This window comes from Xiphophorus maculatus, chromosome 19 (genome assembly GCF_002775205.1).
Source record: "Xiphophorus maculatus strain JP 163 A chromosome 19, X_maculatus-5.0-male, whole genome shotgun sequence".
Classification (NCBI taxonomy): domain Eukaryota; kingdom Metazoa; phylum Chordata; class Actinopteri; order Cyprinodontiformes; family Poeciliidae; genus Xiphophorus; species Xiphophorus maculatus.
Window position 1 is genome coordinate 16573402 of NC_036461.1, and position 23570 is coordinate 16596971.

The 23570-nt window shown below is 39.3% G+C and overlaps 2 protein-coding genes across 3 annotated transcripts; one reads left to right on the forward strand and one right to left on the reverse strand.

The window, feature by feature from the left end:
* Nucleotides 1–655: 655 nt before the first annotated feature.
* Nucleotides 656–14876, forward strand: lclat1 (lysocardiolipin acyltransferase 1). Of its 2 annotated transcripts, XM_005798326.3 has the most exons (6): nucleotides 656–981; nucleotides 5832–5999; nucleotides 6217–6415; nucleotides 8666–8812; nucleotides 10240–10356; nucleotides 11861–14876. In XM_005798326.3, the coding sequence occupies exons 2-6, from the start codon at nucleotides 5832–5834 to the stop codon at nucleotides 12358–12360; spliced, it is 1131 nt and encodes a 376-aa protein (XP_005798383.1). In that variant the 5' UTR covers nucleotides 656–981; the 3' UTR covers nucleotides 12361–14876. The 2 variants fall into 2 exon arrangements, with proteins under 2 accessions (XP_005798383.1, XP_023208604.1); XM_023352836.1 differs by lacking the exons at nucleotides 656–981; nucleotides 5832–5999 and having other exon boundaries at nucleotides 6264–6350.
* Nucleotides 14877–17932: 3056 nt separating this feature from the next.
* On the reverse strand, nucleotides 17933–23186 carry ypel5 (yippee like 5). Its single transcript, XM_005798327.3, has 3 exons — nucleotides 22984–23186; nucleotides 21710–21853; nucleotides 17933–20884 (listed from the first exon to the last, which is right to left on the reverse strand). Exons 2-3 carry the CDS (start codon nucleotides 21848–21850, stop codon nucleotides 20660–20662), a joined length of 366 nt encoding a protein of 121 aa, XP_005798384.1. The 5' UTR covers nucleotides 21851–21853; nucleotides 22984–23186; the 3' UTR covers nucleotides 17933–20659.
* Nucleotides 23187–23570: the final 384 nt, after the last annotated feature.

Below are 23570 nucleotides of genomic sequence, written 5' to 3' on the forward strand. Positions count from 1 at the left end.
ACAACAAATATAACTATTTGTATATTTGTTTTGATGTAATTAGGAAATCGTTCTGTGTTGCATTGAGGATAAATTAAATTAATTTAGTTGGTAAGGAAATATTGATATTATTTTAAATACGAAATGCATACGTTCTATAAATAATTTAGAAGTAAATATTTACATGTTAAAAACGTTTAATAAAAAAATAATACATAAAACAAATTTATTAGAAACATCATAAGATGTTGAAAGGCAACATGATTTAATTTTAATTGAAATTTAATTATTGCATAATTATATCTGGCAGCATAAGGTATATTTTAATTATACCTTAAAATGCATTGCTCAAAGTAAATTGGCGTGACTAACTGTCAGAGATAAGGTGATTTGTTTGTAGTACGGTTGCTTTCAAATAAATTATCTCATGATAAACTGTAGCACAGGAAATTAGAAATAATTTTGAAAACACTGAACAAAACACTTGAGTATTTAAAAAATGGCACATTATAAAAACAAGATATGGGTTTATATATTTTTTTTCGTTACTTAATTTAAAGTACTGCAAATAAAAGTACCTATTTTGCAAATTATTTATTTTTTAGATCATGACCCTGGTTACACTGACATAGTACTTTGCACCAACAGCGCCCCCCATTGATGGCTATGTGTCAGGACAGGTGAGAGGTAACAAGTTGAGAGGTCATCGTCTATTGATTAGGATAGCAGAAATTTCGATGCGGGTTTTGCTCCGGTCCCAGAGGCTCTAATGATGCCTCACCTCAGCGGTACGAACAGCGGATGCATGAGGGAAACCTGACCGGGAGTGAAGCTGCGCCCAGTAACGCTGCTTTGGCTTAGATTTGTATGCTAGCAGCTGTTAGCAACGTGCTAGCTTTTACTATGTCGCAACTAAGTTCTTGCAGCTAATTTGGGTCTGACGTGACTGGCACATTTGAATTTAACTACGGCTGTGTATGGGGAAAAAAAACAACACAAAAGGTGGGTGTAATTATATTCAACAATACGTCGTGAAAAGCAAGCTGTAACTGCAGTATTATGAACCTAGGCAAACTATAGTTTCTCTTTCATTTGGCTTGCTAAGTTAGCACATTAGCCTAGTTTGGCGTCGTCATAAAGCATTTAACTTTAATTAAACCCAAGCATCACGCGTTTGTAACATAAGCTGACAATTTGTATAATTTGTTTCATTTTTATTACAAGTTTCCTGACACTTACATTTCGTCTATGCTTGTATGTCATTGTTTTAATTGCGCTGTAATTTACCCAGACTGTTATTACTGACTTGGGTGTGCTCTGTGATGAAATACCATGTGGCATTGTTCCAGCTCAAAAGTTCAGGTGCAATTTAGGCTGACCCGCGTTTTCTCATGGTTCAGCCCCACCCATGGATGGTGGAAAATGTTAGTGCGTTGGAAAATAAATACTCGTGATAACAGGGATCGTTGTTATTATGATGTTGTCTAAACAGCGCTAATCTGTGCATCTGCTGTTTCATAATGAAAGGGAGAGAGATACAAGAAAGACAGATGGAAGATCAGAAATTACTGACTGTTGTTTTGGCTCCTGTTTTTTTTTTGACTGCTTTGGCAACAACAATGGCCACACTACAGGAAAGGCTTCAGCTGCTCAACCTCTCACCTTCAGCTGAGCGAGGTTGGTGGCATCAACTAACTCATTCGCTCTTTGGTTACCTAGCAACACCCTGTTTGGTAACAGGTGTAGCTGCAATTTCAGGTTTTGCCACTGTGCCTCATAAACACTTAAAAGTAAAACAACAGCGTGAAGTGAAGGGAGGAAATGACAGCAAGAGCTCGAGAGGAAACTGTTGTTAAAAAAGGAGAGAATATTTCAGCTATTTAAAACGAAAAGCTAAATCGACTGATATGAAACCCTAATATTGTGATGCTTTTTAGCTTTATTGCCCAGCCCCACTGTAATGCGTTAATATTAACATAAACATACAGTGCTTTAAAAATAAAATGTGGGAGTTTCTCCACTTACAGATTTATTCAGTTTTGCCTTTACATATAAATTCAAGCAAAATTCAAAATCAGACAAACATAACCTGATTAAAAAGAATGCAGTTCTAAGTCATGATTTTGTTTACTATGGAAAAAAGGGCTCGTCCAAAGAAACAGAAACAAACCTAAGTCTTATGTGGAAGAATATTCCCCTCTAAGCATAACAACTGTTTGTGCCACCTTTTGCATCAGGCATTGTCAGTAGCTGCCCTTGAGTTCTTTACTTTACCATTGAGGAATTTTGCTCCAATTCCTCTAAATTAAACAGTATGTTTAAGATCATGATACGGCTCCTTCACATACTCTTTTTCTCAAATACTGTCACTTTTATGGCACTATCATGGTATGCACACCTTCCAGAAAGCCCCACTTTTGTCTTGTCAGTCTACAGAATATTTCCCCAAATGTCTTGGGGATCATCAGAATGTTGTCTAGCAAATGTGAGAGGCGCCTCAGTGTTCTTTTTGCTCGGCAGTGGTTTATGCCTGGGAACTGTCCCATGGAGACCATTTCCATAACCACAGTTTTGTTCTTTTTAAATTAAGAGTACAGACCTTAACAGAACTGATGAGGGTTAATGAGGGTCATTCTTACCAGAAAGTGAAGCTTTACTTAACATTGTGAAGAATAGAAAACTCAGAACAAGCCAGCCTGTGCTCTGCTGCTAAACTTAAGAGCTTATTAATAGACTCTTTTTCACCACCAGGAAATTATAAATGGAGTCACTAACGTTAACAGTGGGCTCTGTCCACAAAGCAGGATGTGAAACTATCTTGTGCATTTCCTGTAAAACCTAAAAAAAAAATGTTTAGTTTTGAGTAATTTTCTATCTATTTTCTTGCCCTTTTTAGTTTATTTAGAAAAATTCCGGTGGAAATTATTTAAAAAGTACTTCTTCGAACGAATATTAACCTTATCAGTGTACTGCGGAAAACCAGATTTTTCCACTGCTTGACTCTTCACAAGAAATTTAACAGCCCACTCAGGTGCATTATGTCAGCAGAGGTATTGTGACATGTTTCCAGTAAACTTTTAACAGTGGGACCTTTTTTTAAGTTGTGTAAAAGTCTATAAAGGCTTCTTTTGAAATGATCAATTAGATAAACTTATTAGTTTGCATGTTGTTGGAAACACAGTGAGGCCATTGTGTACTCTCGTATTGATGCAAATCGGAAGTAGTTTTAGATAGTAGATAAAGGGTCGATAGAGATGCACAGATGAGGCTTGTACAGGCTGCCAATTTCTGGATTTCTTTAAATACTGACCTGCAGGCATTTTGATTTCCTTTCCAAGCATTAGTCAAATAAACTTATTTGTGTATGCAGTTAAGCAGATAAATGTAACAAAGATTGACCATAAAAGGGGAAGAAGTGGACTGCAGATTTCTTGCCAGAGGGTGTAGATTTGGAATCCATGAAAACAAAAGCGATGAACGGATTCCAAGATTATAACAAACTATCATATTTATGTGCACTAAAAATGTGGGAGTTTTCAGTTTTGATGCATTTTATGAACAGGAAAGAACAGTCCTCAGATTGCTCCAAGTCAGTGAATGGTTCAGGTAGAGCACATTTAATTGACCTTAAGTATGAGGTGTCCTTAGATTTTCTGCACCACTTACTTCATTCATGTGCCTTTTTTCATCTCTCTTTATTTCTCACACAAATGAACAAACCACTTGAAGCTCATTGTTTAGCCGAGACAAGGTTGAACTTTTGACTCTGCTTTGCTGGGATGTCTGAATTTAGCCTAAATGTAGGAATGCTACATCGCTGCCAGAATATCCAGACTTGGACACTGAAGAGTATGTTGGGAGTTTTGTGCGGCTGTATTTGGGCAAGTGTTTTCAGGATTATTTCTATGGTGATTTAAATACATTTGTAGCCAACGAAATGGATGAGACTTGCGAAGCGCTCGAGTGTTTCTAGTCTTGGTTTATGAAAACAAAGGTTTCCGTGGATGCGTTACGTAAATTGTTACTTCCCTGGTGTTTGTGTATTGCAGAGCAAAATGTGTTTCGGATTTCATAATGCTATTGACTTTTCATACCCCTGGCTCCAGGTGTATTATTCCTAACACTACACAAGACTGCATTTCTTCCAGCAGACACCCAAAGGTGTGTTTTTTGCATTTGCTGAGAATTAAACTGTAGCAGTTGTGCTGAGTGAGGCTGTTATCCTCTCTTGTCAGTTCTGCCTCACATTTTCCATCATTAAGCCAAGTAACCCTTAAACCCTTATTGCCGGCATAATCATACACACAAACATGCTTGCATTACTTAAATGTACCCTGAGCCACTGTGGTCGCTGCCATGAGAACTGCTGTGTCATGCTCCCAAAGAGAGTGTCAACAAGGGCAAGATAATGAGTGAGTGCTTTAAACCCAAGAGTTTATGCAATTATGAGAGTAATTGAGGTGGAAATGTGTGAGCTGCAGGTTATAGAGGAGAGGGAAACACCTGGTGGGTGATAAAGCTCCCAAAAGCACCAGTATTGACTTGCTGCGTCAGCATGGGGCTTGATTCGGTTCAGGTCCTCATGGTGAAATATGCAAAACATGATTCCATTGGTTTTATTTGCATGTTACACAACCAATGTAAAATCTTTTATCAAAGCCACATTTGTTTGTTTAAGATATTAAAATCAAAACAATAACTCTACTTTATTTTTCAACTGTCGTGTTCATCTAGGAAATAAAGTGTACTTTTAACATGGTTTGACTTAAAAACTAGGATTTAAAAAGTCGGGTAAAACCTGTTGTCAAAAAATATATTGTGAACTTAGGTTAGATTGATGTGTTAGATTGGTGCTTTCCTGCTTCAAAGCAGGAAAGCACCAATTTAGACAAAAATAAAATACCCATATCTGATATTTTAAATCTAAATCATGGTCAAAAAAAGTCTTAAAACATAAAAACATATTTAAAGTTCAAATATTTCAATTGAAATCTTTTTGATGAGTCGGAAATATATTCTTTCTTAAACAAGAACAATATTTAGAAGTTGATGTTAACTGTGCCACGCTTTTAGGTACAGTTTGTTTGAAAGTCACAGACGAGAGATACGGTCATTAGAAATCAGCTTAGACCTTCACTTATCAAAGGGAAAACCTCACGTTTGCAACATTTGCAGTAGAAGCTGTTGTCACTCTGATGTCATTGAAATGATACGGGATCCTCAGTCACCAGATATGTCCTGGACAACTGAAGGTCCTTAGTTTTGGTTTTAAATTCCTGAAGCATGACAGCTCAGCTCTCTTTCCACACGGATCCAGTGGCGCTCGCGTTGCCTCCACTGACTAAAAGGCACATAATGAACACACAGAACGCTGATGTGGTTTCAATCAGAATACTTCAAGAGCAATAAACTCGTTGCTTTCCATTTTCCTCTCAAACAAACCATGTGAAGCTAGTTTACTAATGCATTATTTTATCAGAATAGGTTCAACCAAACTTGATTTTGTGACTTTTAGACTCCCAATTTATCACCCATCGTCAAAAAAGGTCCCCTATTTACATTCCACGCTTGGAATGTCTGGTCTGGATTTTCCACTGTTTGTGGGAAAATATGTCCGACGATCTCCAGCACCGCAGTTGTTATTGTAGATGAAAGTGTCAATAATCATGTTTGTTTCATGTTGCAAATGTTCCAAGTGAAGAATAAATTACACACGCGCATGAACTGTCAAAAGTTTGGATGTAACATCCGTGTATCTTAGAAGAAGTAGACTTTTCTATTAAATGATCTCTTTAGTGATGGTGTCATTTTCTTTGAGTAAATAAAATTTTCGTTTGTCTTGTCTGTTACAGATGGCTGTGTCAGCGCGGGGCCTCTTCTTCATTATGGCACTATTTTTAGGTAGTTTCTTCGGAAGTATTGTCATGCTGGGTCCAGTTCTGCCGCTCATGCTGCTATCGCCGGCTTGGTACCGCTGGCTTACGGATCGAATCGTTGCTACCTGGCTCACCCTCCCTGTGGTATGTACCTAAGCTTAAGATGCTGACAGTTTGCATTCTATCAACTTCATGTAAACTTCCCATTTGGATTAGTTTTTAAAGACTGAGTAGAACAAAGCACTGTTGAGTCTTGATAAAGTGAGAAAAGCTACGAAAAGAGGATTATTGTTTCCCTCTTGTAGCTCCTCTTTCCATCCGTCCTTTTCTTTGGCTCACATTCTCTCTCTCTTCTCGGTAGTCTTTGTTGGAGTTGGTGTTTGGGGTGAAGGTGGTGATCACCGGGGATGGCTTCGTTCCTGGAGAGCGCAGCGTGATCATCATGAATCACCGCACCCGTCTTGACTGGATGTTCCTCTGGTGTTGTCTGCTCAGGTACAGCTACCTTCGCCTGGAAAAGATCTGCCTCAAGGCTGCTCTCAAGGCCTTGCCCGGCTTCGGTGTGTATGCACTGGGTCCCCTGCCCTTCTCCACACACACTCGCGTACACAAACACTTTTTGGCACACTTATGCAACATGGCTTCTGCTTTACATGGCATTTCTGACAAATGTAATTGCATAATAAATTACAGTACAACATTAAGGGCTGGAGCCATCCATTGTTTCTCCATTTTTTTTAAAGGCACAGAATGTTTTTTCTTTATTTTGTAATATTTAAGCTTGCCTGTAGCAGTTGTTTCCTCAATTTATCATCAAATCATGAAGTAAGCATTATATAATATAAATATGGAGTACTGCAAAACTGTGATGTGGGAGGTTTTTGATGGCCTAAAATAAATTTATGCAAAATTTTGAAAGCATGGCGCTCATTTGTATTCAGTCCACCTGAATCATTACAATCAAGAAATTGAACAGAAAGGTAAGGCGAAGGGCTGAAACATGGAGTAACAGCATCATGCTGTGAGGATGCTTTTCTTCAACAGTAACAGAAAACTTGTTCAAAGTTGATGAGGTGGACCTGACCCCTGGGAAAAGATGAGACTGGTTCACCTTCCCGCATGACGGCTCCTGGAATGCAACCAGAACTCTTTAGATCAAAGTATTTTTATGCTTCAGAATGTCCCAGTCAAAGTCCACAGCTAAATCCAGGACTTACAAATTAATCTTTAAATCATGCAACCTTTCTGTTTTAATCTTTTTTACTTTAGTGTGTAGATGTGCAGAGACGTGCATTCAAATGTTTCTTTGTGTTGATGCTAACATGATCAACTATAACTAACAGTGTCTTCTGAAAGGTACGTTAAGGGTGCATTCGGACCAACCCAGGATTAGAGTCTTGAATCAGACTCTATTCCGTTTGTCTAGAAAGTCTGATTTTTTGGGGAGGTCAGAATGCAAATTTGAATTCCAAAGCGGACTTAAAAAGCGAACTCTGCTCCGTCTAAAAACCTAGGTCTCGGTCCGGTTGTAGTGAACTCTAAAACGGTAGAAAACCTGTATGAATGCAACCTGACTAGAGACCTTTCCAAAAGCAGGAAGTTAGCAACAGTGCAGGACATTCTGGTCAACATATTACTCTCTGCTCTGCGGGTTAACGAAGATGTTGTCGGTTGTCATGGCAACGGGTCTGCGTGCTGACACAGAAAGTGAGGGAAAGCAAAATATAAATGGTTAAATGGTTTAAAGTTGTTTTACTGTTTATCAGCTTAAATCCCCATTGCTGTGGTGCTCTGCAGCTGCTGCGATTTTTAAACCTCTAATAAATGACAAAAACGGGACTAATTGCCTCGTTTGTTTGAACATTTAATCATCAAATAGGATGACATATTTCATATATAAAGTATGAGTCAGGTTTTGTTACATTTTGACAAACTAATAAAATTAACAGCAGCAATTATGTAATTGGCAATATAAAAGAGCAATTTGCTTAGTCCTCTTGCATCTTGATAGAAATCAAACTGCTTATAGATTTATATCAAGGGAGAATACTTACAAACATCAGCAATTTTCTCAGCTTTACTTTAAGTCATATTTATAGAAATCGGGTGAGAAATAAAGGCACTACGATCATGTTGTGACAGATTCCTGCTCATCCCGCATTGGAACAGCCTGGTTTAGTGGACAGACTCACCGCGTTGTAATGGCGCCTGCAGGAGCGTCGCTAGCGTTAGCGGCTAGCAGGCGATGTCCAAACTAGTAATGTATATCAATGAAGAAATCCTACAACCGCTAAAATTTGACACCGCTCTGTTTTTGTTTACTTTTTGTAAAGAAGGAAGTTGTGCTGGTCTTCTTAAGAGGTTTTGTGTCGATTTCTTCAGTCGTTTGACACCGTGCAGTGTGAATGCTAACTACAGTTCTGAAAATGGAACAAATGTTGCAATTTTAGTCCCCAATCGAACCGAGTCTACCGGACTATCTGGTCTGAATGCACCCTTAATTACAAATGAACGATGATTCAAGAAATTTGCACAGTGTTTTATGTTTAACAAGCCAGATAAAGCATACTCCTGAAACGACAGAATATATATATTTGGAGGTATATCTAAAGGTAAATTCACCTCCAATAAGTGGCTTTTCAAGCAGATGTTTCAGATCATAAAAACTTTAAGAGACTTTAGTTATACAGACTAGATTTCCAAATGTAGTGCGTTAAATTTTAAGCACCAGGTGTTAGAAAGAAATGCAGGCCTGTTAAAAATTAACAACTTATCGGTTATGTGTGGAAAAAACTTTGTGTACTTTACAGGTTGGGCAATGCAGGTGGCCTGTTTTGTTTTCATTCAGCGTCGCTGGGAGATGGACAAGGCACATTTGGAAAACATGCTGGACTACTTCTGTGACATCAGAGAGCCCCTGCAGCTGTTATTGTTCCCAGAGGGGACAGACCTCACAGGTGAGATGTAAACAGTGCAGTTTTTTTGTAGGGTGACTTGGCTTGCCTCTGTCGGAGTCGTCAGGCTCTGCATGAATGTTCAAAACATGGCACCGGCACTACGAGACGTGATTCAGGCACTGACACTGTTATGCAAGGACAATTTCAAGGTGCAAAACCGTCCCTAAATCCCTCGACATGTCCTCGACAATGTCATTACAACAAGAGGGTTCTGATCTCTCAGGCCGGGCAGGATTTGACTTTTTGCTTAAAGCCCCTGGACACCACAGCTAAACTAATCAAAGCCCCGAGTCGCTGTCCTTTAGGGCAGCTAAACCTCTTCACTGATCACGTCATGAAGGACTTCTGTCTGAGCTTTACGTATTGTTTTACACTTGTCCCACTGCGTGTGTGTTCCTGTGCATATTTGTGTTTAAGCCTCTTAAATCTAAAGGTTTAATTTGACACATTAAACCAGAGTATGAAGGAGTTCTGTTCTTGCATCTTAAGCAGAAGTTAAATACTCCCTTAATTCTTCATTCTAGAGGTTTATGTTTAGGAATAAAATGTCTAAATGACTCCATGTGCCACCTGTGGGACTTGTGATTTTTAATTTATAACACCCGTGTGACCCCAGACTTTAATATACTTCAGGTGATTTTATGTGATATGCCTAGAAGTGCAAAAACGAAAAGTGGAAAGAACATGACGCATTGGGATTTTTTTTCCTGTCATGTTCTCTATTAAACGACTGAGGCTTACACAGAACAGCTGTATTTATGCTGGGATTGAATTAGACCCAGGTGGACACTGTTTAACAAACAGTGGACAGTTGAAGGAAGGTAGTTTCATTTATTGGCCTACATTGGCCGAGTTAACATTCCTCTAAGCTGTGGAGGAATGTTAACTCGACACACTGTACCCAGTGTGAAACGTGGTGGCAGCATCATTGTGTGGGTATAATTTTCTCCATCAGGGTAACAATACCAAGAATAAAGCCAAATCTATAATAGAAATGTATAGATCAGAGCAAATTTAATGTGAGAGTGGTTGTATTCAGTTTTAGTAAAGGGGGAAGACTTTAAATGCAAACCGCACTTCAGCTTTTCAGTTTCACTATTATGCACTACTTTATATTGGTCTTATCATATGACATCTTGTGAAAATGCATTAAGGCTTGTAGTTGTAATGTGACAAAAATGTGGGGGAAAAAGTAAAAAGAGGGGGAAATATTAATTTTCTAATAACTGATTATTCTTTGAATTACCATTAAGCTTATTTTAACTTCAAATCAATGAGTTTCAAAATAAATATGTAAATGTTAATGTAGCTGAACAATATTCAACTTATCTTCTAACCAGCAAAACTTAAATGTCCAATGATGAGTAACAGAATGAAGCATCTTTTGGAGATTTTTTTCATTTTTAAATTTTGTGTGTTCCCTGCAGAGGACACGAAAGCAAAGAGTGATGCATTCGCTGCGCAGAATAACCTTCCGAAAATGGAGTATGTGCTTCATCCCCGCTCCACCGGATTCACCTTCATTGTGGACAAACTGAGAAAAGGTCAGGATGAGCTGCTTGCTTTCGAGATTATGCAACGTCCATATTCAACATGATGACAGTGCACTTGCGGTCAGCCTGTGGTCAGATGACAGACGCGTGCGTTTTTAGCTGATTAATATTTGTTACAGTAAAAGTAAACAGGCCACAAAGCCCGTGATCGCCACGGAAATCTTCCATCAGCAAACCGATGATGACTGTACTTATTCCAGTGACGTTTACAGAGCAGAGCTCGTACCTGTTATTATTTTAAGTCCCAGACTTGTGCTCCATCCCACTGCCAGCCTTCATAGCTCCCCTGAGATTCTCACGTTTCTGCATCAGCTAATTCTGGAAGCATGCACCCCCCCCCAACCTCTCCTCCCCTATAGGGAGATCTTTAATACCACATCTGGCCCTTCTGTCTCACCCCCATTCGCACTGTTTGCTGATGATGACACTAACTCTCCTAGCAGGTGTTGTGATATCATATGACTTAGCTAATTCTCCGCCTCTTGTCTTTGCGCAGCAGACTGATGACACGCGCACGCTGTCTTCGTCCAGCTCTACTGTTCCCCGCCCGTCTCTATTTTTACCTAAGCTGTGCAGGATCGGGCGCTGCCAGGTGTCCCCTCATGCGTCTGATATTTAATTTAGCCTTCCCTGCTTATTATAAGGGCACTGCAGATATGCAGTGCTGTAGAGGTTGTTGTGGCTTTAAATCAGCTGCGTCTAATGGGCTAATAAATCTTGATTTTAATTGAAAAGGGTGGACGTATGGAAACGCAGGTGATTAGCACATGTATCACTAACCTTTATCAGATTTTTTAAAAAATTAGTTACCACACATTCTGTCGGTTGTTTTTTTGTTTTCTTTTTAAATGTGTCCTGTCCAGCAGTGTGGCACTCAGAACTGTTGTCAGAGAGTCAAGGTGAGAACCAACAGATTTACTTTCACAAGCGAAGCATTCGCCGTGAAAACTTTATTAGAAATTGCTTTGGGTTTACTTCAAATGTAATAGATGAAAAAAAAAAAAAATGGAGAAAGGTGGGGAAGAGTTGTAAAAGGAAGGAAGTAGGTAGCAGTAGTGGAGATAAAGCATAGAGAGAGCACAAGTCAACTCCCTTGAAGTCTTCCTGTAGACCTGCAGAAAGAGAAAACAAAAACCCGTGAAACCAAAACAACAAACGTATGTAATAATAACAGTTATAACATCATTGGAAAGTACATGGTAACACAGGATGTATTTAGTGGCAACTGCAGTCCAAATGAGAGTGTGCCTGACCAACATCTGGATCTAAACACCTGTTGGTTCGTGAATTAAAGAGCCAAAATGGTGGAAGTTTTTAGTTTTAATGCATTTAAATAATAGGAAAACATTCAGATTTTTCAGTATTTGGCCGGTCGATTTTAAGAGAAAAATATGTATCTCTGCCTCGCCGATTAATTTATCTTAGAAGGAAATAAATCTCCTGTCTTGCCATATCAACATCTCCCCCTTTTGATTATTTCTTCCTCCTTTTGCAGGAGACAACCTGGATGCCGTTCACGACATCACAGTGGCGTACCCCAAGAACATCCCGCAGACAGAGCGTCACCTCGTTTTAGGAGAATTCCCTCGCGAGATCCACTTTCACGTCCGCCGCTATCCGGTTTCTTCGCTCCCGTCCTCGTCTGCGGAGTTGGAGTCTTGGTGTCGAGAGCGCTGGGCAGAGAAGGAGAGCCGTCTGCGCGACTTCTACTCGGGCCAGCCCCGGGGCTTCGACAGGGACGGCGTCGCGCGAGTGCCGCCTTGTAAGTCGGAGCTGCGGGTGGGTCTGATCAAAGCGGCCTCGCTGATGTACTGGAGCAGCTTCATCGCTTTCTGCTTCGCTGGCCTGTGGCTCTGGTCTTCCTTCAGGCTCTATGTTCTGGTTATGATTGTAGTGTTCACCGTCCAGCAGAAGCTGGCTGGAGGGCTGGAGCTGATTGAGATGGCTTGCCATCGATACTGGAAGGTAAAAGCGCAGGAAAGAAAGATGCAGTAGAGAGGGAGGCACTGTTTTAATTGGGGAGAAGAAGTTTTCACCAATAACCAGCGAAGGAGTTTCAAGCTGATCAGTGAGCTGATCTGAATCCCTTTGAGGAACAGAAGCTTTTCTGCCTCAGAGAGTAACAAGTGCATCTACAGATTACATGTCTGGCTACAGTGGAGAGGTTGCATTGCTGGCAAAGAATAAAAAGAGGAATGTTGGGTGTATCTATCCTTGCTGGGTTCAAGGAATTCATCACATGTGATGTTCCACTTGACCTTCGTGCAGTCAGGGTGAGAAGAAAGTACAGTCTGTTATTTTAAGTTTGAACCTCTAAATGATTTCATATTTAGCAAATTATTTAGAGATTCCAGTATCATACTTTTTGTTTTTTCTTAATGGTAAACCTGGGAATTTAGATAGATTGCACTTTCTTTTTACCACGACTGTATATACCACTCTGCACAATCCTTCTTAATTAAGTTGCTGTTTTTGTTTTACCGGTTTTATGTTGTCTGTGTTTAAACTTGATTGTTTAGGGTGTCCGTGTGGAAAACTGTCATGAAACAGTTGGTATTTCTTATATTGCTATGCCTACGAAACCTGTTTTATTGTATGCTATGTTACCGCTGGTTTTAGATAATGAATGGAGCAGAGCCATATTATTGTCCACCTGTATTTGTGTATGTATGATGACTTGACTTTGACCATCATTCAAAAAAAAAGCACTAGTGGTTGAACTTTTTATTAGCTGTGCATCAAGGAAAGAAACAGTTTAATTCCCAGAGATCTATTATACAGTATATGTTTAGAATTGGATATGCGGTGTCATGCAGGGTCTTGATGCCCCTTGAAGCTTTTGACTTTTTTTTTCCCCCCCACATTAAGACCTCAATGTTTTTATTAGGATTTTATGTGAAAGACTAACATGCATCCCAGTAGGGCACCAGGACTGCTAAAGTCCTCGGTACTCCTCTGATTGTGAGTACACTCTGTGACATTTTATTTATTTTCCTCTTCCTTCCTGAGTGCACAACTGGCAGTTGTCCGCCGGCATCTCGACTACTTTACCAATTAATGCTCTCCTTGCCTGGCCCGGTTTACATGGACAGCAGGGCCTGTGCAGTTGTGCCATGCTCTTTCAATTTAAAGATGAGCAGCGGAACATTACGCCATGAATTGTTTACAGCTCAGGATATCGCTTTATTTCCTACCCTGTCGGCTTTTCGTGTTGGTCCTCGCGGTCCTGTTTCTTCAGGAATGTTTTCTAAAATATTTCAGAGGCCCTCGCGTAGCAGCTGAATTGAATCCAAGCTATTGGTTGCACTGGATTTTATTTCCAGGTGTCGGAGTAAATGAGGCTGAAAAAGGTCAGGTTAGGAACTGTTTTTAGATATAACTTTCCACATATATGTACCACTTTATATTGGTCCGTCATATAAAATCCCAACATATTACATTGTAGAACAGTACAAGGGATATTGAATACTCTTGCAAGCCACTGTAATTACCCTGTTATAATAGGTTTTGCTCCCTCAAGAGAACTTTCTCTCATTATCATAGAAGCCCTAATTGCTCAAGTTGATTTTGCACAGAAAAACCAAAGGTGAGAAATGGATAAATGATGTGGAAAACAAAACAAACAAACAAACAAAAAATAACAAATAACCAAACAGAATGTAGTCTTTCTCATCAGGGAGGATCATCTTCATCGACCGCAGACCAAGCTGCAGCTCGCTTGTGTTGTTACAAAATCAACAATCGAACATGCGGGCGGCTGTAAAAGCGTAGGAGTTTTGAGTTTTAAGCCCTGATCCTGGGAATGAAACGATGCCTTGTTCAGGCAGGTTCTGGGGAAGGAGGAATGTCCTGTTGAGGCAACATTACCCCTCGATGTGCAGAGCGGTCCAGAGTAACCAGACTTGGAGTGGAAAAACGGCCCTGAGGTCAGCCTAATCCAAAAAAGCCCTGTAATGCCCACCTCTGCATGTGTCCCTCTCCCCTGGACTGGCATCGATGTGCCTGCTAAACTCAATTAGCAAGTGACAGTTGAGAAAGCTACTGTATTTATGCCAAAAAAGGACTGAAACTAAAACCAGTAAGGCGCAGTGCTTCGCCCGCACGCCCCTTGTCTCAAACCTCATTGATTCTGTAATAAAGGAGTAACTTTCTCCTTAGGTAGCCGTATATAGTAACTTCTGTACGGTGTGTATCCACCACACAAGTGTCTTTTTCTTTTTTTTTTAAATCTGGAGTTCCTTTTATTTAAACACTAAAAATGGTTGATTCCTATCACTGTGATGCAGCTGTGTTAGCAGTTTTATTATCCATGAGTAAAGGCTTATATAGTCCTACATGTATATTTTATGTAGGAGCCAGCCTCAATCTCCAAACATTCTCTGTTATGTTGTCTGTTTTACAATTGCTTGCAGATGCTGGACTTCCTAGAAGTCACCGTCCTCAGGTAAACAGTGTGGACACCATGAAAAGGCGGTCTCTTACATGTATCTCAATAAATCTCTATCACCTCATTAAAAGCCCCCTGTGTTTGTTTTGTGTCCTGTTGAGTACATAAACTTGAATTTCACTGATGCATCTCAGTAAAATGGAGTATTTTAGAAGAGGAAATTCAGTTCCGACAGCGTTTATGCAAGTGCTTATTTTTTAGGGTTACGGCTCACAGCCAACAAAAACCACAAATTCTGTTTCTCCAAAAACAAATAACTGCAGGCTCACTGAAACACTACTGACTGTTGAAACTTCACAACCTTTCCTAAAGACCGGGAGTATCTAAATAATTATGACCTCAACTGAAGAATGATATGAAACTGGCCTTTTTGAACAAGCAGATGGACACTTCCAGGATTTCCACTTTAAATTACAATTAAAATCAAAAAATGGAAAAATGTTATCTTTGGCAAACTACTGCTCTTTTATTAATGCTTCTTTCCTTCACTTTATGGTTGCTCTTCAACTTTTACTCTAAAGCAGAATTGGCTAAACATAGCAAACGATTTAATAGACATAGTGAGCAGTATCTAAACAAAACATTCTAAGCTAAAATAGAAAAACATCCATCCAAAAAAATCAGAAAACTGGTATAACCATGCTTATTCATATTTCAAACATAAGAGGATCTATGTTGATTCATAAATCCCATCAAAAATTTTACTTATGTCATAAAAATGCTGCATTTTTAGCTCATTGAAGAGAAAATTAGCATAATAAAGAACGTGCATTACAGACATTTTCTCTCATTTTTGAGGCCTGCGACCGCTTTCAACTTAATGACTTTTGTACTACCAAAGGAAACACATAATGTATGTATCTAAAAAATAAAAGACTACACTGTGCAACCTTATAGTGCTTCCTTTTTCTTTATTCTTGATAAGATACTTGAACATTGTTTCTGATTGCGGAGTGCAGCCAACACCTTTAGGATCTCCTTAAATCTCTTTAATACACACCTTTTTCCTTCCACTTAACTTACTATTGAAACACCTGTGCCTATGGACACCCAATTATTTTTTTCAGCAACGACCTTTAGCCGCTTATATTAACCCTCCTTATGGAGGGTTTGTATGACTCTGGGGATGATTTATTTTGTTGTATTTTTTATTTTTTGGATACTAAAATTTTGGCTTCTCACGGGTTATGAGCAAAAATCTTCTAAATTAACAGCAATAAACACCTAAGTATGTACATCTATGTAAATTTACATATTACATAATATTTCGTTAAAGCTGTCCTATCCTTGTGTCTGCAAAATCACAGCTATCCATCTTTAGATATACTTTATACAAAATCTAGTGGCCTTTATCTCCGTCACACAATGGTTTCCATTATTTTTATGTTTGGAGACATTGATGACATTTTGATCAGCTGCAGGCTACACCCCCTTCCCCCGGAGCCCTTTCAATCCGAAATGCACTGTAAAAAGCTTCTACGTCGCAGAGAATGACTCAACAAGACCTTGAATGTTCACATTACACAACACCGGGGACCACTGTTTGCCTTGTCTGCTTTGCACACACACACACAGTCATACATCTACCATAGACAACCAAAAAGGTCAGGAGCTTTGAAGGTGAAGTGCAGTCACCATAGTAACTCGTGTTGACTCCCTCCGTCTCCCGGCAACGGGATGTAGGATGATGTCAATGGAAAGCATGCTATTTTCTACTGGTGACAGAATGATGTCACTCCTTTTGTGTACGCGAGGAGAGAGAGGGAGAGGGAGAGAGGTGGAAAAATAAGTTTATTCTGTAATCTGCCGAGGCGTGTCGGTAGCATTCCATAAAAACAATAAAGAAACAAAGGCTAAATAAATTCAGAACACGCTGAATCATGAGCTAATTAAGGGGACAATTATCCTGTGCTTCCTTGTTTCCTCCCGCCTCCCTATAGTTCTTCTCCAGCTTCTGGGGATAAGTTTATATTTCTTCTGAAAGGTGGAGAGAACGGATGATGCACAGACTCCCCTCATTCTGCGTCACTACTTTTATATTTTAATCATACAGTACATTACTAAATTGTTATAGAGGGTAATGATGAGATCAACCTTTAATGAATAATTCGCATTCCTTTCGCTACTTTCGGGGTAATAAAAAGTAGGTTTAGAGAGCATGTTCACACACATATCGAGCTGCGTCGATTCGATGATATGCAGACAAACAGGCAGGACGAGGAGCATTTCTTTTCTCAACAGACGACCTGAGGACACTTGGAGACAACTACAAAACTATGAGTGAAACTATGACACTGGCCTCTTTTTGCCTCCAGTCATAAATGGCATTAAACTGAGTCAGAAATCTACCCGTGCTCTGGATCCATAAATACTCCCAGTTCCTGAAGGATAGAAATAATAATAATAACAGAAATTAAAACTTTTGTGCTACACATGTAGACACCTGCAAGCTGTGCAGGTTAAATTCAAGAATCTTAATATTGGTGTGCAAAGTTTAAGTCCTGGATGCTCAGTGTGAGAAGCCACTGCAGAAAAGGAGACCTGTTGTTCCCCCTCCAGTTAGTCTCTCTCTCTCTCTTTCCTTCTCTCTCAGTAGCTTCACAGCTATATATAACTTTACGGTATTACTGCAATATTAGTGGGTGGATTGAGGAGTAAATTGTCTTTTCCCACTTATAAACCAAAAGTAGTCAAACGCTTTTTTTTTTTTGGGTGACGATTTTTCACACTGAGCACTGCAAGGTTTGGAATAACTTGATTTTTACCTTCTACTGCAAAAAAATCAGTATCTCCTTTCTTAAGCTCTGAATATTTACTTGATCCTGAATAATTTCTGAGAATATTCTTTTATCTCTTCCACAGAGAGACATTAACAGCGTGTGTTTGAGGAGTGCAGTGAAACATGCCAGACTTTGCCAAGAGGATAAACGTCAGAGGCAGCCGCATCAGCAGCCTTTCCAGCAGAGAACATCTTGAAGGTTTTCCCTCAGTGTTCTGCTGCCCCCTACAGGCCTACATTTGTACCTACAGTCACATTTTCTTCCTCGTAAACACTAATAAGTCATGCCCGTCTTATCAATAAGTAATTGGAGCGTCTTTTATGAATAAAATAGTAGGACGTAAACTCAACAAGACCACAAATTTATTTAGAAATCACATTAGAGAAAATCTGATCATAGTCACAGCAAAACAAAGCAAAAACTTTTAATTCAAGAAAAATATAATCAAAAAAACACTTATAATACAAAGCAGATAAATCAATTTGTCTGTGAATAAAATGCAAAACCTGAACAACATAATACTATATATTATTACTGTGACTGTGGAAAGTACTCTGCATGCAGAAATAATCCATTTTGTGACCAGCAAAACCTTTAAAGATCTATTGAAGGTTTGGCCATTTTGGTAACAACTTTATAAAACATTCATAAAAACAGCGTCAGTCACAAGTTTACACAAGCCCATGAATATTTCTTTAGGATATCAAATGCTGCTGTCTTTATTTCAGGGTGGAATGACCATACAACCTCAATGATTATTTTAATTAACACAACTTACTCTTGATTTTCTCTCTAAGCTTTACATACATCACCATTGACTTCTGGTTCAACGTTATTTATTAAGTTGCGCCTAAAGCACATGTATCTTGACTGGCACAATTTCAGCTAATAACTGATCATTCTTTGTATTAGAATTGGTTGATTTTATTTCAACTGGTTGGTTTCTCGGCATACGCCTGACTTTTAAGCACCATCCACACATTCTCAAACGTTTCAAGGCATGGGTCATATGAGAAGTTTAATTTTGGGCCTGCATTATTCATTACTAACCCAATTTTAATGTGTGTGTTTGGGATCATTGCCCAAGTTTCAGCCTGTTGGTTTCTGGTGAAGTTGCAGATGTTGAAGCAAGTCCTGTCTTCATTATTCCATCCACTTTGCAATGAACTGATACTACTGGCAACGCCACCACCACCATTGTCCAATATGAACAATATCACACAACTGCAAAGGACGCAAAAGAGGCTTGGATGCCATTTTGTGGTGCCATGCACTGAAACTCGGTTTACCAAAAGGAAATTTGACCATGGATGTTCGTTTGCTGGCTTTTATTTTCACTTCTGATGTAGTCCTTTGTGGCTGAAACATTAAGAGTCGGGGGTCGCCATGATTGGTACATAAAGAGAAGAGTGAAAAGTCCTAGCATTATTCAGTGATATCAAAATTTCATGTTTTCAGTATATCTGTGAACTTGGTAAACAATTTCCTTCCATCTTATGTTCTAACAAGACCCCAAACACACATACAGCCTGGGATGGATAAAGCAGGACACTATCAAGATTCTGAAAACGAGAAACGAGTTGTCCTCAACTCTTTGAATTTAAAACCTTAAACTTGCTCTATCATTTCTACCAAGAAGAGCAGTCAGTGGCTCCAAAACATGGCTTTGTGTTGGAACTCTCGAAATGAATTTAACCAAATAGTACTGGGGGAGATGTGTGGGAAGAGTATGTATATATCTGAGCCTAAATGTATAATTCTGAACCTTTGTAAATCAGAAAAAAACAGCAATAATTTCAAACTTGTGCACCAAATCGTTAAAATGTATTGACTAAAAACGTCCAAACTTATGACATTATGTAAACTTCTAACCAGCACCATACCAAACTGCGCCCCAAAATAGTCTAACATTAACATCACATGTCATAAAAAACAATTTTTTCATACAATTTGATTATAAAAACAGAGTCCAAAAATAAGGGCTGAGTACCCCATTAAAGCTCGCCTGGCTTTTGGTTTTTATAAAACAAGTCATCTGATGACAAAATATGTCCCAAACTGTAGGTTATATAAAGAGTGGGTCATCATGCTGAAGGCAGCATCAGCAGAGAGCTCGTGTTTAAAATTACACCTTAATATTCTTAACCTTAATATTCCTTAACCTTAATATTCCTTAACCTTAATATTCTGTGTTTAGCTTGGAGTCACAGCTACTTTCAGATATCACTCATCATCTTATAAACCAGGACTTCTAAACAAGAAGGATGTCACAGTGACACTTTGCTCTTCACACGGCACACAGGCAGGCCCAGAATCCATGGTAACAACTACAACGGTACCACTGTCACATCGTGAGCAGAAGCTGCGGAGGTCACTTTCTGTAGGTTGCATCAATCAAATCGTATGTACACTATCGAAGCAGGAGCTGAATCACTATTGAGCACAAAGAATATTAAAATATGACATCATTCTGTGCGGTCCTCACTGTATCCCTTCTATGAGAACGGAGATTTTGAAACACCACTACGTCCATTAAACTAGAAGCTAAGAAGAAAAAATTTAACCGATGGAGGATAAACAGCCATGTTGGTGTCTTAAATGCATTCGGTGTGAAGACGTGATGGTCCCACAACACAACACAGGAGCACAAATATCACAAAAATTAGAAGTAGAGGCTCATTTTACAACGCTTTGCAAAGAGAATCAGCTCTCTCTGAATTCAACACTTTAACTCCATAAACAGAAACAGCTCAGTCATGTCCATGTCCTTCATGAACTCAGTTAGCATCAAAATGTGTCGAATGTAAACTCAGTGATCATGCTTATGCAGGTGAGTGAAGGGACACCTCGTTACAGCTGCGGTGAGGGACTTTGGGAATACTTTGGGGGGGTCCCTAACCAGCACACGATTTATTTATTTATTTTTAAATCGCCAGAGGTCAAAGGTCAAGACACGAGAGGGAAGCTGAAGTCAAAACCTCACAGGCCCCCCCAAGTGTGCAGGTGGTGAAGTGCAGCGTGGAGAGGAGGAAGCAGCGGAGCGGGAGGGCGTGAGCAGGTCCGGAGCTCAGGAGTTGTCAGAGGGGACATGCTCCTCGAAGCCTTCGCTCTCCCTGACCAGCGCCCTCTCCAGGATGACGCGGCCCTCTTTGTACCGCTGACTGTCCTCGGTGGCAAACTCGTAGATCCAGCCCAGCTTGCTGTTGCAGTTCTTGCAGCTGACGTCCCGCACCATGTGCCTGCCGGTGAGCATCACTCTGTCCTGCACTTCGCTGTACTGGAGGTTCACCACCTGCGGAGGTGACAGAAAAGCCTGTGGTTCTGGTTCCGAAGCATTGCAATTCTGTTGAGATGTTTACAAATATTCTTCAATGGGATTAATATCAGGTTATACTTACAACCTAATATCAAGAAATTGGTGTAGAAGTGAATTACTGTCCAAGCTTTATATATTTTCTTGCTGATTTTAGGTTAATATGAAGGATTTGGTATATATTACAGTTTTGGATAGAGTTGAGTTTTAGTGCTTCCTAAAAACACTGGTGTTCCTAGAGTGAAAATTAGTTAGATCACTCTAACTAATTTTCTTTCATACAAGATTAAAAGTTTGGGTGAAATAGTTTAAATATGGGTTCAATTGGGTTTTCCAATCAGTTACGAATTACAAACACACATTAAACTGGTTTTGATCTTCTCAAATGGCTATGACCTCTACCCTATTGAAAAACATGTTGACTATGCTTTAAGGTCTGCCACAAATTCAACAACGTTGAATGAGTACTCCTATTTCTGAGAGAACAGGTCAAATATTCAACCAGAATTGTCCAGAAGTTTAAAAAACTGTGTGTTGTTTTGCTAAAACTCAGTAAGGAACGTTTAACAAAGCATTAGTAAGGCATATGTATAACTTCCAAGCTTAGGAATGACAGAAAATACAATATAAATACAAACTTCTACACCTAATCTTTTTTTTAATGAAATCTGTGAAGCTGTATATTATATTATGAGTTCAATCTGCATAGAGAGCAGTTCAAATAAACCACTAAAAGCTCCCAAATTAATCAGAAATCTATACTGTTGACAAAGTGTAAACCTCTGGAGCTATATGTGTGCGAACCTTATTGAAGAGGAAAGCTCTGCCTGTGGCTCCTGTGAAGCGTGTGGAAATGAGTTCGGACCGATTCGTCAGGATGGTATCGCAGTTGGCGCAAGAGAAGAGGCGCGTCCCGCCAATGTGATCCAGGAAGATGCGTCCCATTTTCTGATTTATAATACAATCACCAGAAACAGAGGACAAGAGAAAATATACAGGAAATAATATGCAAATACGTTAAACGAAGACAGCTTTAACCCTTTTTAAATGTTATTAGTCTACGTGATTTATCATAAATAAGTATCTTCCAGGAGATCAACTGGTGTGAAGCAAATGAATCCATAATAACTGAAAATTGGGATTTTTTAATATACTATATTAAAAAACAGTGTATTTTTTAATATAGTGTAGAGTATAGTTAATAGTACCAACTATACTCTACTTAAAAATAGCACTAACAATACAATGCCTATAATAGGAAATATTTCAGGTTGACCTGTTAATAATTATATGTGGAAAAATCCCTAAAACAGGAGTTTATTATTAAAACAGGGTACCTAACAGTCTTGTTAGCAATCCACTGAAAGCTGATCTCATTATTTTACGTTTTTCCTCTAGAAATATTCTCTTACCTTTCTGCACTATTATCTGTGAAATTCCTCACTGGATAATATGCAAATGATGCTACCTAACCTGTTTTTACTGCTCTGCAACTTGTGTTTTTGCAGTAAATGGAAAGCATTTCAAGCCATACTTTCTTTATTAACTGCACATGTAATTAATATTTTCGGACACTTGGCATTTCTTTGGTGTCAAGTCACATTTTTAAAGACTATTTAATTTAAAGCTGAAGATGTCCTACTTCTAAATACCAACTATATATTTTAAAAGTGAGCCATTTTCTTTTTTGTGTGTGTTTTGTTGCATTACCATTTCCTTAAGCTGAGCTCTATGTTCCTGATAAGCTCGACATTAATAAGGTTGGCCGCAAATAACAGTTCAGACATTAAACATTATTGTTAAAATGATGAAATAAAATAAAGCCTCTTGAATGAGCTCTGCTGTTCAGAAAAAGACATTTCGACGAACGTACAGGAGACAAACGCGTTACTTGTTTTTCAGTGAGATTTCACGCCTCGTAGCCAGAGAAAGGTTTTCAAAACATTTTAGTCCATGAGAAAACTCAGTGGAAGCAAACATCAGGCTAGCCGCTCAGCTAACAACGACAACAGGCTCGGAGCAGAAAAGAAAAACAACAAACGAATATTTCAGCTTCGCTCAGCATAACAGCGCCTTACCTTATCAAAATGTGGTTTCAGTGGCACTGAAATGTTCGTCCCGCGATTATGTCATCAATATTTACACTATTTTGTGTGCGCAAGTGTTTTGTTTCTGTCGTCGTCGTCGTGGCTTTGTTTTTCTTTTTCAGCTGTTCCTGTCTGCGTTCCGCTTTCAGCCAGTATCAACATCCGGTTAGGACCGAGCGGCTGCTGCTGCTGCTGCTGCTGCTGCTGCTGCACCAACATGTTGTTACTTCTATCCGCCGCCAGGCGTCGCAAGAAATCCAACCGCCGGGGAAATGAATCTGCATAACGATGACCCGCCTCAAGGTGAGTTAGATACAAACATCTATCATAATAACTCAGAGGCCAAAGCAAGATTATACAGGCTTATAAGAAGCCCTTATTTCAGCTAATCCACCAATTAAGCACTTATATTATTTTTCTCGTGTTTAACACCAACAATTAAATTGACTACATGACAGAATACATTATTCTTTGGCACTCACATGCAGGGGCGCTGCCAGGAATCTTGGGCCCCATGACAAAAAATTAAATTGGGCCCCCCCCACGCAGCTGCTGTTACAATTTCTTGAGTCTATCTG